This window comes from Suricata suricatta, chromosome 8, assembly GCF_006229205.1.
Source record: "Suricata suricatta isolate VVHF042 chromosome 8, meerkat_22Aug2017_6uvM2_HiC, whole genome shotgun sequence".
NCBI classification, from domain to species: Eukaryota; Metazoa; Chordata; class Mammalia; order Carnivora; family Herpestidae; genus Suricata; species Suricata suricatta.
This window is the reverse complement of record NC_043707.1, coordinates 65,354,529-65,369,425: the sequence shown is the minus strand read 5'-3', so window position 1 is coordinate 65,369,425 and position 14,897 is coordinate 65,354,529. Positions and strand designations below refer to the sequence as shown.

Below are 14,897 nucleotides of genomic sequence, written 5' to 3'. Positions count from 1 at the left end.
AAATAAATAAATAAATGTCTTTGGGGGCATTTTTGTCTGTATTAAAACCCATTCAGGCAGATACTCTTTCTCCTCAGTGACTTTCTTAATGGTGTCTGAGGACTGTCTTCTGTTTCTTGGTCAGCAGAAGCTGCTTCTCTGTTAACTCAACATTTTTTAAGTGAAACCTGTTAATAAAATTATCAAACCATCCTTTGCTGGTATTAAATTTTCCAGCTTTAGATCCTTATCTTTCTTTTTCCCTGTGTTGTACTCTAATGACTTTGCTTTTTCTCAAATCATGTTAGAGTCTATAGGCATGTCTTTCTTAGGGCAATCTGACACTCACATAAAAGTTACAGTTTCAACACAAGATAACACGTACAAGGTTTTCATACCTGCTAGCATAACTGCAGTGATGGCTTCACCAGTTTCCTTTTCGTTATTTTACAATGGTCCTTACACTGGATTAATTTATCTTGAAATGGCAGGCAACCACAGCTGCAGACTTCAATCTACAATAGATACCAAGCAATTCAATTTTTTTCTTATAATGTCATGACTTTGCTTCTTGGGAGCTCTTCCAACATCACTAGCGGCACGTCATAGGGGTTCCTTAATGTTATTCAAAGTGTATGGTATTGCTCTAAACACCATGAAAAATGTGAGAACTGCAAGGGGTCACATTTTTATTGTGATACACAATTTACTGAAGAGATGAACTGCTTGCATGGAGATGGTAATTGTCACTTTTAAACAATACAATACTTGAACGTACCACAATAGCCACAGGTGGTGGCTACAAAATTACTACAATAATTTTAAGTATAAAATAACTATACCACATCTTTACATTTGTTTACATTTCAACTGCAAATGATGCCACAGATTATTTGTATGTGCATAAGTTTTGATAAATCTTTACTTTTTATAATAGATGTGTGTATATGTTATGGTAGGAAATGAAAAAATAGACTAGTGTCTTCCTGTATTTTATGCATCATGGCATACCTTTTTCTTAATTTTTTTATATTTCTAGGCTGTGAGGCTCTTCCATGAGTTTTTTTCAAGTTGTTACAAATCTCCAAAAAATTTTCCACTATATTTATTGAAAAAAAATTAGCATATAAGTGGACCTGTGCAGTTCAAACCTGTATTATTCAAAGGTCATCCCATGTTATTGAAGGGTCAGTTTACTATTTGAAAATGTTTTTGGAGCTCCAAAATTAGTTGTGTTTCTAGACTTCCTGGAAACCATTCTAGTAAAAATTATTAAGGGGACCTTAATAATTTCGTCATAGACTTCCACAGTGGCAGAGTATCTCATTTACATCATTTATCTACTTCCATTATTCCTTATATATCATACTGAATAGGTAATCTTATCCCTACTACACATACCCTGCAGACACTCAACTTTTTTTATAAGCATTTAATCTATAGCTTATCTATAGAAATAATCTCTTCCAGAGAAATCCAGATTTTTTTCAACTGCACATTTGCTTCATTTTCAAACACATCAAAATAGAATTGGTGGCCTAAAAAAATTTTAAAGCGTTTTTAGAATGGATCTAGGACAAAGACTATTAGAGCTCCTTTTCATTTCTCCACATTGAAAAGAGCTTAATTTATTAAGCAGAAAACAAATAATATTCTTGTTGGTAAAATAAAAGTTTCACATGAAACCTCAAGGGTATAGCAAGCAAGTCAGATGGTATAGTAAACAAGGCAATTGTGTATAATGCCTGATAACATTAGTTTATCTAGCCTTTAAAACTACAGTTGTATTTACTTTATGTCCTTTATTCAGCCATTTGATTATTTATTGACCATCTATTATATACCAGGCCCTGGGATTATAGAAATAAATAAAAATGGTTAAGACCCTATCCAAACAGAGTTTACCTTTTAATGGGGAAACCATCAGTAAGCAAGTAAATAGACATATGCTCTAATGCTAGGTGGAAATAAGAGCGTACATTGTGACAGGAGTACTGTTTTAGATAACGTGGTCAGGGAATGCCTCTCAAGAAGGTGACATTTGGGGGTGCCTGGGTGGCTGGGTTGATTAAGCATTTAACTCTTAATTTCTGCTCAGGTCATCATCTCACAGTTAGTGAGTTGGAGCCCCACGTCAGGCTCTGTGCTGATGGCATGGAGCCTACTTGGGACTCTTTCTCTCTCTCCTTCTCTGTCCCTTCTCTGCTAGCATGCTCTCTTGCTTTCTCAAAATAAACTTTAAAAAGTGACAATTTGATCAGAGTCCTATAGGAAGTAAGGAAGTAAGCAATCCCAGTATCCAGAGGAAGAGCAACGGAGGAAAGGGAACAACAGGCACTGAAGTCATGAGGTAGTAGCCTGCCTGGCATCCTGGCACGGACAGAAAACAGCTAGAAGGTATATTGCTGGTTTGGGGTAAACAAAGGGAAAGTCATAGGAGATAAATGATGTTAGTTAGGGATTGGGCTGTAGGTGGGAGATTGGGGTGCTCTAGCTCCTGTAAGAACTTTGGGTTTTATTTGAAGTGTGATGAGAAACCATTGAAAGGTTCTGCCTAGGGAAATGACAGTTACCTGATTTATGTTTTTAAAGGGTCACTCTGGCTGTTTTACGAAGAATGGATAATAAAGGAACAAGAGCAGAGACTAGGAGGCTACTTGTAATAATCCAGTCAAGAGACAGTTTCGGGTAGGCAGGATGATAGATGTGAAAGTGTTAAGAATGGTTTCATCTCTGGATGTATTCTGAAGGCAGAGCCAACAGGATTTAATGTAGGTTTTACGTGAAATAGTATCCAAGGAAGACTCCAAAGATTTTTGCCAGAGTAAGTGAGCTTTTACTGAGCTGATGAATACTAGAAGATGAGCAGATTGGGAAGCCTCTTAGAGATCAGAAGTTTGACTGTAGATATATTAAATTTGAGATTTCTACTAGATGTCAAACTGAAGATGACGAATGATTGGGCTAATGAGGCTGAAGTTAAAAATTTAGATGTCAGCATGTAGATGGTTGTTAAAGCTGGATTAAATCAGGGGAATTTGTGAGGATAGAAAAAAGAAGCCCCCAAACTAAGCCTAATTTAGTAAGGCTAAATTACGTTTAGCATTCAAGAAGTCGAACATCTAATAAAGTTGAGGTTTAAACAGTGAGATAGGAGGGAAAAAAAAGGTACACAATATCGTGTTTCAGAAAAGAGAATGATATCAAATGTTGCTAAATAAAGTGAGGAATAGTAGTTTGTATATTTGGTAAAGTGCAAGCTGTTGACATTTTTGAGAATGACTTCATGATAATAGTAGGGATAAAGCCTGATTAGAGTGCGATCAGCAGAGAGTAGGAAAAGAACTACGCAAACACCAAAAACAGCTAACTTTTGATGTAAAGAAATGAGGGAGATAGAATGTCAAGAGTTTTTTGATTTGATTTTTGGAATAAGACATAAAACAGCATTTGGCTGGTTGGAATGATCTGGTAGACAGGGAAACATAATTCATGACACAGAGTGGAAGGAGTAAAATTCTTAAGGTAGGCTGAAGGAGATAGAATCCAGCAGAGAAGTAGACTTGGCCTTGAATAAGAGTTCATCCACTGTAGTATATATGCATACAGAAATGCATGGAAAGATTGGTGAGAAGGGAGCAATTTCTTGATTGACTAATTGCTGGTATTTTCTTAGAGAAGGTTTTTTTATTAAGGTTATGAGCTATGGCAGGGTAAGGTATTAGAGGTTTAAGAGCAGGACAGGTAGATGAAATAGGTATCTTGGAGAATGGAAAAATATAAATGGACTAGGGAAGTCTAGTAGGGTTGCCAGGCAGGTGGTTTTGTTGGGTGAAATGACCCTGCAAGTAAGTCTATCTAGCATCTTTTGTCCTTGTCTCATACGACAGCAACGCGAAGACCTTTCTTCCCATGATAGTGACAACCGAATATAACTATCACAAGCTTTCATGTTCCCCGGTGGGGAGTACTGCTTCCTTTAAGACCCTCTGCTCTACTCCAGTGGCCCTTAGAGTCCTAAATGTGCAACTGTCTATTTCTGGTAAAATAGAGCTTGATTTATATGGAATAAACAGTACAGTGACAGATTGTAATCACAGTAACACATGGTATTTACTATATACAGGCACTATTTACTTCACATAGATTGACTCATTTAATCTTTATTGATTGGTACTATTAATTCCCTAATACTACCAAATAGTTCTTCTATTATAGGGGATACAATTATTTTAAAATTTTATTTATTTTTGAGAGGGAGAGAGAGCACGGGGTGGGGAGAGGCAGAGAGACTCAGAGAGAGAATCCCAAGCAGGCTCCACACTGTTAGCATGGAGCCCAACGCAGGACATGGGGCTTGAACTCACAAACCGTGAGATAATGACCCGAGCCAAAATCAAGAGTCTGACACTTAACCAGTTGAGCCACCCTGGTGCTAGGGGGTACTATTATTATCCCCATTATACACGAGGCTTTGTTCTTAACCGTTGTGGATCTACTAATTACACAGTTGTATTTATATTAAGTACTGTTTAATTACATAATTTGGTCTTGCAACTGCTTAGTAAATGAGAGGTTAAGACTTAAAAGTTACTACACAACTGATAGAATATCTTAGTCTATAGGTCATTGGAATAAATAGATGCATTAGAATAATTTAAGGTGTCATGAAGGAATTATATTTCTGACTTATGGTGTGAGTTTCACTTTTGTAGAGAGTAAAACCAGCTGGCATTTAAGTCATGCACTGATTTGTGTAAAAAATCCTTAAGCTATTTTAAGCAATGGAAAGGAAGGGGGCATCGTTGTTGGGCTGTGTTGAGGGCATCAGTTGGCCTTAATCCAGCTGTGCTGCAGAGAGTGCAGTTTTCAGGTCACTGATAGAGCAGGAAACGAACAAACAAAACCTAGAAATTTCTACATGAGAAGTACTTGTGTGTGTTAGCTCTTTTATTTATGTTATAGCCCAAATACTGACTTTCCTAACAGTTAACTAAGTTGGCAGTTATTCACCATAAAACCTCTAACACAGCATTAATCGGACAAAAGCTTCAGAAGTCATAAAAAAAAAATCAGACATGCACAAAATTGTGAACACGTCATCAAAGAGTTCAGATAGCAAGTTAAAAACTCCTGCTTTAGATTTGAAGAGTGGAACACTGTGCTCAGAATATTGATTAATTAACTAATTCACAGCTTATTAGGAAGTTATAAGAAGTATTGTTTATAATTATCTTATTTCCAAAATAGAAAAGTCATTTGCAAATATGGTCTATATGCCATGAAATAAGATGAAAAATAAAAATTGAGAAGGTCATCTATAGGGAAAACAGAGATGGAAAAAAGCAAAGTGAAGCAGGTCTACAGGTAATACCTAGAGACATGGTAACATTTTCAAACCCCTGGCCTAAGTAAAGACCAAGGTGTGACAAGAATGTTTGACTTGTATTTTTAGAATCTTGTGGGCCCTTTCCCAGTATTTTTCTACTTCTCTATGTTGTGCTCTTTTTTGTGCAAATATTTCTCTTGTCATTTTCCTTTCCTGCTCTTATTTTTTTCTCTCTTTTTCACTGACTTTTTTCATGTAGCCCTTCATCTTTTCCTTACTGTGCCCTCACTGGTGTGTGACACCAGTGTCTAAATATCTATTTTTGTGTGTGTCCTGTTTTTGTTTTTTAAATCAGTTTAAACTTTGCACTTCCTCCCAATGCCTCCTAACCAGAATTATTTGCTTTTTAAGTTTCATATGATCCATTTTTTACTTTTTCTGATTCAGAATTAAGTATTCCCCACTCTTGCTTTAAATTATATTCCTGATTATTATGGTGGACATTAATGCTAAAATAGATAAGAATATTTCAAAAGCTAATCTTTTTTTTCTCATTCTAGGGAGAAAAGTTGTAATTAAAAGAAGATGTTGATGTGATGAAAAATGAGATTCTTGGTACTGTGTTTATTACATATAGCTCGTACTTCATAGAAGCTGTTATTTTATTGTTTTGAATAAATTTACGTTTCAGTATATTTAAAGAAATTCTTCAAAAGCTTTTTCTTTTTATAAAAGCTAATTAAAAAAATAAATAAAAGCTAATTAATTACTAAGTTTTGATTTAAACTTGTTACTTGTCTTTGTTTTTTATGTAAAAATCATTGCTAAAATGCCTAATTAAGTACACTGAATCATTAGATTTTCAATTAGATTACCATATTATCTGCGTATTGTTCTAGTAATACTTTGTTTTTGTTTTACTTATTTATTTATTAGGCTCCACACCCAGTGTGGAACCCAATGCAGGGCTTGAACTCATGACCCTGAGATCAGGACCTGAGCTGAAATCAAGATTTGGACACTTAATTGACTTTATTTTTCAAATAAGTAATTTGAATTTAGAAGTCAGTCTGCCACAGGTTCATAATTGTACTAATAATGGCTGGCTTTTGTTGAGTGTTTACTATGTATTAGTCACTATTCTAGGCACTTTCTATTTGTCAACTCATTAAATTCACATAATCTATTTTATGAGGCATATACTATTATCCCTGTTTTACAGGTGGGATTATTTAACATTATGGCGCAAGTATGCGTAACAAAGAAACTCATTTTTTAAGTATCATGAGATGGTGTCGGGGTTAATGACCCTATTTATCCATGGCCACTTCAGGGTAGAATAAAAATAATGCAGCAAAATTAAGATGACCTATATAAACCCTCAAATTTAACAGCCTCTCAGGATTAGACTGAATATTTTTATCTTTAGAATGTTAGAATGTGTTTTTAGAAAAGAATATGGAGTTAATTTTTTCTAATAGGTAAACATTAAAGCCATTAATGTCCACAGTACCCTTGGAGAACACTAATTGAGAATTTGTAATTACTTGTCAGGAGTGGAATAAAGTTTATCTTTTTACTTCTAACTACTGGTGACCTGACTCTAACTCCGTCTTTTTAGCCAGAACCCTTATTTCTCTTTCCGCCAGCTTTCTCCCATGCGCCGTATGAACTCTTGTTCACGGACTAGTGAGCATTACTGAGAGTCCCGTTGTACACCTACTGCCTTTACTACATCTCCTGTGCTCTAAAGAGATAATTTAACCATTTATTGCATAGATCGTGAGGTCCAGTCTCCCTCAATTTTCTTTATGTATCCCTGGCTACTGTTGATTCATCCAGGGTTAGACATTTAGTTTAAGCAGGACCAGAGTCCTTAAGAATTTTGAAGCTGAGGGGCTCTTAGGTGGCTCATTTAGTAAAGCCTCTTAATCTTGATTTCAGCTCAGGTCATGATCTCACACTTTGTGAGATCAAGCCCGGTGTCTGGCTCCGTTCTTAGAGTGCAGAGCCTTGTTGGAGTCTGTCTCCCTCTCTCTCTCCCCCTCCCCTGTTCGTTCGTTCATATATGACACTCTCTCTCTCTCTCTCTCTCGCTGTCACTCTCTCTCTCTCTCTCTCTCTCAAAATAAGTAAATAAAAAAAAAATTTTGAAGCTGAAACTGCAAACAGACAAATCCTACTATCTTTTTGCATTCCTGGACGATAAAGTACAAGACTCCAGAGCTCTTCATAGCCATCTTTCCTACCATGTCAGCCAAAGCAGCAGTGCAACTAGTCTGGAGAAAGGAGGAGAAAAAATGAAATAAACCTACAAAAAGGAACAAGAAAAAGAATAACTGAAGATCCTGGTTCTGCATGCTTTTGAGACTCAACCTCATTATTGAGACATCACAATATTCTTCTAGTAAGCCCTTTAATAAAGCTAGTTCAAATTGGATTTCTTTCACTTTCAAGCAAAAAAGTGCTAACCAATGTACTTTTTTTTTTTTTTTGCCATCAAATTTCTTAGGGAAAAAAACAGTTTATTTTCCCTGTCTTACTTTTTTCTTCCAATCCAATCTTTAACCTAATACAATCTGACTTCTACTACTGTGTTGCCATACCCAGTATCCTATTTTCATTCCTTACCTTGATTTTTTGTATTGTGATTTCTTTATTTGACTCTAGAACACTACCAGTCTTCCTGATTCTCCTTTTAGAAACAAATTGCTAATCATTACACAATACATAACACTATGCATATGCAAGGCAGTGTTATAAAGAGCAACAAGTATAACAACAACAACCTATGAGTAAATATCTCTCAAGGAGGTCATGCAACACAGTACGGTGGTGTCACATGAGTAAAATAGTTTATTGGGGGAAAGTTACAGAGAGGGTGGTAGAGTGCACACCATCCTGCAAACTCCCATCATACAGCTTAGGTGTAGTCTGCATGCACTGTGTTCAAAGTTCCATTGGAAAGGAGCCTTGCCTCCTTAATAGTCCACATATTTATTGGGCTGAGGAGATAGGGAATATCTTTGGAGCTGGGCACTAGCCTTGGTAGAGAGGGGGAACCTTTCCATTCCTCTGTTAAAGCTAACTCAAATTTGTTGATCCAGCTGCTTTTTTGCTACTAAAAGTTTGAGAAGACAGGAGATTGGAGGCAGAATGAGCCTCTAGAGCTATTATGATGGTCTCTCATTAGGAATTCATTAGAAATTCCTCTCATATTCATTAGGAATTTGCCAGGGTTTAGCACTGTATTTTATAGAAAACAGGCACAGATGGGTTAAGTAATTTTCCTCATGGTCCCGTAGCTTTATAACAGTTGGGACTGTTACAAAGAGTCCATGCTCTTAACTGCTAAAGCACATCGCCTCTTTATATTGCCTTTATTTCTTTGAGCATCCATTCTTAGTATTCTTGTCTGCCTACCTTTAAAATATTGAGATTCCTTAGATCTCTCTTCTAGAACTATTTGTACTTAGATCAGTTCATCCAGTACTATTGCTTCAATAATAATCTTTATGGTAATAACTTCCAGATCTCTAGCTCCGTCTTTTCCTTACAACAAATCTATATTTTCAGTTGCCTACCCAGACAGTTCCCTGGATATCCTATAGGTTTTTTTTTTTTTTTTCTAAGAGGAAAAAAAAAGGCTGCCTGGGTGGCTCAGTTAATTGAGCATCCAACTTAAGCTCAGGTAATGATCTCATGGCTTGTGGGTTCAAACCCTGTGTCAGGCTCTGTGCTGACAGCTCAGAGAGTGGAGCCTGGTTTGGATTCTGTCTCCCTCTCTGTCCCTCCTCTGCTCATGTTCTGTCTCTCTCAAAAAGTAAAGAAACATCAAAAAAAATTTTTTAACTTCAAATTTATCTAAAATTGAACTCATGATATTTTCTCAAAATTTACCTGTCCTTCTTTCCTGTTTGCCTTTTATGGTTAGATGTTTGCTTATATTCCATTATCATTCACCTAGTTCTTGCCACCAAAGACCATAATCTGGTGGCTATCAGATCACTCTTTTCTCTTTCTACAAAACACAGACTATTATTTGACTTACTCTATTTCAGTCATCCATACGTATAGGATCTTGTTACCATTATTTCATCTGTGAGGTCTTACAGCCTAGCATCCCCACTAACAACCATCTCTTATCCTTTCAGCTCTCTCATTCTCTAATCCCTGTTGATATTTTCCCACATTATTATGAATGTATTTCCATTTAACATTTTTTCTATAAAAATGGAAACTACAAAATGGAATCCTCTCATAGAGGTAATTTACTAATGTGGTTGAGAATGCGGACTTTGAGTAGGAACTTTATATATCCAGCCATAATAGAATAATTGGTATTGGTCTTGCTCTCATGTCCTAAATTATAAAACTGGTTGAAATATGTGAGACTATTCTTTTTAGTTATTGAGCAACAGTAAGCACAAGACTGTAATCTTTAAAGGAAGTGAAACATTCAAAGTTAACCCTAATAGGGGTGCCTGGGTGGCTCATCTGGTTAAGTATCTGATTTTAACTCAGGTCACGATCTCATGGCTCATGGGTTCAAGCCCTGTGTCGGGCTCTGTGCTGACAGCTCAGAGCTTGGAGCCTACTTCAGATTCTGTCTCTCTCTCTGCCCCTCATCAGTTCATGCACTGTATCTTTCTCAAATATAAGAAACATTAAAAAATAACTTAAGTTAACTGGACTATTTGCCCAGGTTCTCAGATTGGGGGCAAACTTCCCCAGTTACAAATCTGGTGCAGGGAAAGAAAACCTAAGTGGAGTGGTGATTATGCTGAGCTGAGGCAGATTTCAGTTTGGAGTTACCATAATGGTTAGAATTTGTGGAGCAGAATACCAGAGATGTGGAAGCATAGGGTAGGCACAGAAGACTAAGAGTCTCCCTCAAGTCCCTGCACAGGGCAGGGTTTACATGTGCAGGATGTAAATCTGCAAGATAGTGGCTGCTAGGAGGCTGAGTGGAAAGGAGATACCAGAAATTACATACTTCTAAGGAATGTTAGAGGTCCAGACTATCCACAGAGGGAGATACTTGCTGAGCACCTTGGGCATGTAAAGTCATACATTGGGTACAAGAACCAAGTCCTAGAATAAAGGTATACAATAAAACTAAATCAAAACCAAAATAGACCCACTCAAGCAAAGGATAAAGCTAAGCCTGAGAGGATCAAGAACATCTGCCAATAATTTAAGTCAATATTATTTTTTTTTCTTAGAGAGAGGGAGAGAGAGTGCATGTGGATATTCACATGTGAGAGAGAGAGAGAGAGAGAGAGAGAGAGAGAGAGCGAGAGAGCGAGCGGTGGAAGGGCAGAGAGAGAAAGAAAATCCAAAGCAGGCTTCATGCCCAGTGCAGAGTCCAACATGGGGCTTGATCCCACACCCCTGGGATCATGGCCTGAGCCAAAATCAAGTTTTGGATGCTCAATTGACTGAGCCACCCAGGCACCCCTAACTCAGCATTCTTTAAAGGAGAACTAAATGATTCAGAAATCTAGAATCACAGTTATGTCTCCATCACAATATCCAGATATCCAGCACACAATAAAAATTACTAGACATAGGAAATAGAAAAGTAATGACCCATAATCTAGAGAAAAGTCAGTCAGTGAAAACCAACTCAAGATAATCCAGATACTGGAATTAGTATACAAGGTCTAAAAAACAACTATTATAAATTCTTTGATGGTTTAAAGGAAAAGATGTACACAGTAAATGAAGGGGAGGAATCTCAACAAATAGAAAATATAAATGAACCAAATGGAAATTCTAGAACCAAAAAACTGCATCTGAAATAAATTCCCAGTGTCACTTTAATAGCATATTGGAAATAAAAATCAGTTAGCTTGAAAGCAAAGTAATAGAAAATATCAACTCTGAAGAACAGAAAAACATGGTTCAATAAATGCGAACAGAACAACCAAGACAATGTGAATCATTATTAAGAAGGAAAAAAAGACAGGTGCCTGAGTGGCTTAGTCATTTGAGCATCTGATCCTTGATTTCAGCTCAGGTCATGATCCCAGGGTTGTGGGATTGAACCCTGCTTGGGATTTCATTCTCTTTCTCTCTCTCTCTGCCCCTCTCCCCTGCTCGTGCCCTCTCTAAAATAAATAAAAATTTTAAAAAAGAAGAAAAAATCGGACAGGAAAAATTTATTTTTTTAATATAATTTATCATCAAATTGGCATCCATACAACACCCAGTGCTCATCTCAAGAAGTGCCTTCCTCAATTCCCATCACCCACTCTCTCTTCTCCCCCCAACCCCATCAACCTTCAGTTTGTTCTTAGTATTTAAGAGTCTCTTACGGTTTGCAGGGAAAAAAAATTATAAATCTATGAAAATATATCAAATTTGGTATGTGGGGCGGGGGGCGGTGGAGAAGGACAAGTTCCTTTAAGTTCAGCAAACCCTAAGCAGAATAAATACAAAGAACATCATACCTAGGCATTAGTAGTGAAAACTCCTGAACACTGAAGAAAGAAAATATTAAAAGCAAACACAGAAAAAAGTCTAAGAAGCAAAGATCCAAAAGAAGACTGATCTCTGACCAGAAACAGTGAGACATGCTTTAAATAGAAAGACAGCACTGGGTGTTGTATGGAAAACAATTTGACAATAAAATATTATGGAGAAAAAAAAAGAAAAATGATAAATAGAAAGACAGTACTGATTGAAAGTAAAAAGGATTTAAAAAAAAAAAAAAAAAAAGCACCAGGCCAACAGCAGGCAATTTCTGACAGACTTAAAAAAAAAAAAAAAGGATTGGTGAAAATAAAGAATGTTTCATAATGGTAAAAGGACTCTTTCAGTAGAAAAACATAATCTTCAATGTGTATACACCAAATAATCTTTAGAACACATGTAGTGAAAACAAAACAAAGGAAGAAACCAAAAAATCCACAATCACAGCTGGAGTTTAACCTCCATTTTCCAATAACATAATAAGAGACAAAAACCAAAATAAGGATACAGATTTGAACAAAACCATCAACTCACTTGACTTAACTGACATTTAAAGAATACCTCTCCTAGCAACTGCAAAATATACATTCCTTAAGTGTACCTGGAATGTTGATAGATCACATGCTGGGCCACAATACAGATGTCAATAAATTTCAAAAGACTGAAATACTACAGAGTATGATCTCTGACCACAATGTCCTTATTTTGCATAACAACATAGCTAGAAAATCTAGCAAATAATGTGGAAATTAATCTTGCACATAATCCTTTGGTCAAAGAATGTATAAAAAGGGAATTTAGATATTATCTTTGGTAATAAAGACAAAAGTTAAAATGCGTGAGATACAGCTAAAGTAGTAATTAGAAGGAAATTTATAGCTTTAAAACACTTTGTAATTACTTTATAAATAATCTGTCAGCGGTCTACATTTCCACCTCAAGAAGCTAGAGGGCAAACGAGTAAATTAAACCTAAAGTAAATAGAAGGGGGAAAATAAGCAAAAATCAGTGATGTGGAAAACAAGAGAGAAAGTACAGCTAAAAGTTGATTCATTGAAAATAATAAAATTGGGGCGCCTGGGTGGCTCAGTCAGTTAAGCGTCTGGCTTCAGCTCAGGTCATGATCTCACAGTTCATGAGTTCGAGCCCCGTGTCGGGCTCTGTGCTGACAGCTAGCTCAGAACCTGGAGCCTGTCTTCAGATTCTGTCTCCCTCTCTCTCTGACTCTCCTGCTTGCACTGTCTCTGTCTCTCAAAAATAAATAAAAAAAACGTTTTTAAAAACATTAAAAAAAAGAAAGAAAATAATAAAATTAATTGATCTAAGAGGGCTTATAAGATGGAGAATAGAAATAACCAATATTTTGAATGAAAGAGGGGCTGGCTATGACAACAGACCCTACAGACATTTAAAAATATAATTAAGGAATATTAACACCTGAAACTCTGAAAATGGAAGAGAGAAAAATATGCAGATTACTTTGTGAGGCCACTGCAACAATGATACGAAAATTTAACAAGAACAGTACATGAAAAGAAGGTACCCTTATGAACATAGACTATAGGCCAGAAAATTATAGCCCTCAAAACAAATGTGACTTTTCTGTTCCTGTTTTTGAAAATAAAATTTAATTATATATTGTCTATGGCTGCTTTTACATTATAGCAGCAGAACTGAATAGTTGTGACAAAGACTATATGATAGGCCACATAGTCTAAAATATTTACTACTTGGCCTTTAAATAGAAAAATATTGTGCATCTCTGACATAGGTACAGAATGTCTCAATGAAATATTAGCAAGCAAAGCCCAGAGACATAAAAAGAAGTTTACATAATTACCAAATGACTGTTATGCCAGTAAGTCTGGGCTGGCTTATTTTAAAATAACATAATTCACAAAATAAGCAAAATAAAGGGAGAATGCACAGTTGTCTCAAAAGATGCAGAAATAGCTGCAGAGCCTGGCTCTGCCATCAATTTACTTTGTCACTTGGGACAAATTAATCTCTCTGTGTGTTTGTTTCCTCAATTACAAAGTAGAATAATGTTACCTACCTCAAATAGTTATTATGACTCTTAAACAAGTCAGTACACTTAGAATAATACCTGGCACAGAGTAAGTTCTCAGTAAATGCAAACTGATGGCTGCTGTTCTTACTCATTTTCTTCTTCAGCTTAGATATGATGACATATCACTTTGGGTCACTCCGTTGCCATTATCCTGAAGTTTTTGGTCCTTTAGTTACATGGGAAAACTTTACTGAATTTATTAACAGCCCTTTTTCTCCCTATATATAAGTCATATAATATTAGAGAAAAGCATACAATCATGTTGGGTAAGGACTACTGGTTCTTCGCCAGAATAAATTATTTTCCTTTTCCTATAATTACAGTTTTAGTTGGGCCCATGGCCAGACACTGTATTTCCCAGCATCTCCAATGGGTACGTTCTCACCAGAAGAATACAAGCAAAAATGATGTGTACCACTTCATTCTTGAACATTTAAGTATCACATATGTACTCTTCCAAGGTCTTTTTCTTTCCCTATAGCTGGTATTGCCTGCATTTCAACTTCAACCACGCATGTGAAGAAAACACCATTGGGAATGGCAAACAAACAAAAAACGAAGGAACATAGGTGCCTAAGCAATCTGGAGCATTCTCTTTGGACTATTACATGAGAGAGAAATAAAATTCTGTCTTTTTTTTTTTTAACATATGCATTTATTTTCCATCATTTACAATACAGTAGTTACAATGACACTCCAAACAGAAAAGCAAAGTAAAAAATCAAAACACCAACTTCTATTTCATGTAATTAGACTTATACAGCAATTAGAAGGTGAAGTAACAACTAGTTAATCACCTAATTTCACAGCTATCTGAAGTGGCAATCCTTATATAGCAGCTTATCTATGATACATTCAAGATACATGATACAATTTATTACTTGCCCATAAGCTAAAACATAGTCTGCTTAATACCTTTCCTTAAATTCCACCTCTATACTACAATATGCTTGAGGTCCATGCAAAAAAGTAGCTACCTTTCATGTAGGAAATGGATGATTAAGTCTTTGGTGCTGTAAAAGCAACTTCATTCACCTCCCA

General features: G+C 36.2%; 1 protein-coding gene and 1 long non-coding RNA gene across 2 annotated transcripts in view; both read left to right on the top strand.

Annotated features, from left to right (window-relative positions):
• CCDC18 (coiled-coil domain containing 18) overlaps positions 1 to 1,038 on the top strand; it is an 83,358-nt gene extending 82,320 nt beyond the window's left edge. Inside the window, exon 25 of the mRNA XM_029945801.1 lies at positions 1,019 to 1,038. Within this exon, the coding sequence (XP_029801661.1) occupies positions 1,019 to 1,038 (20 nt within the window). The remainder of the gene's footprint in view (positions 1 to 1,018) is intronic.
• Positions 1,039 to 4,478: 3,440 nt separating this feature from the next.
• On the top strand, positions 4,479 to 6,003 carry LOC115299620. Its single transcript, XR_003912263.1, has 2 exons — positions 4,479 to 5,346; positions 5,869 to 6,003. It is a non-coding gene; the product is annotated as an uncharacterized LOC115299620 (long non-coding RNA).
• The last annotated feature ends 8,894 nt before the right edge of the window (positions 6,004 to 14,897 follow it).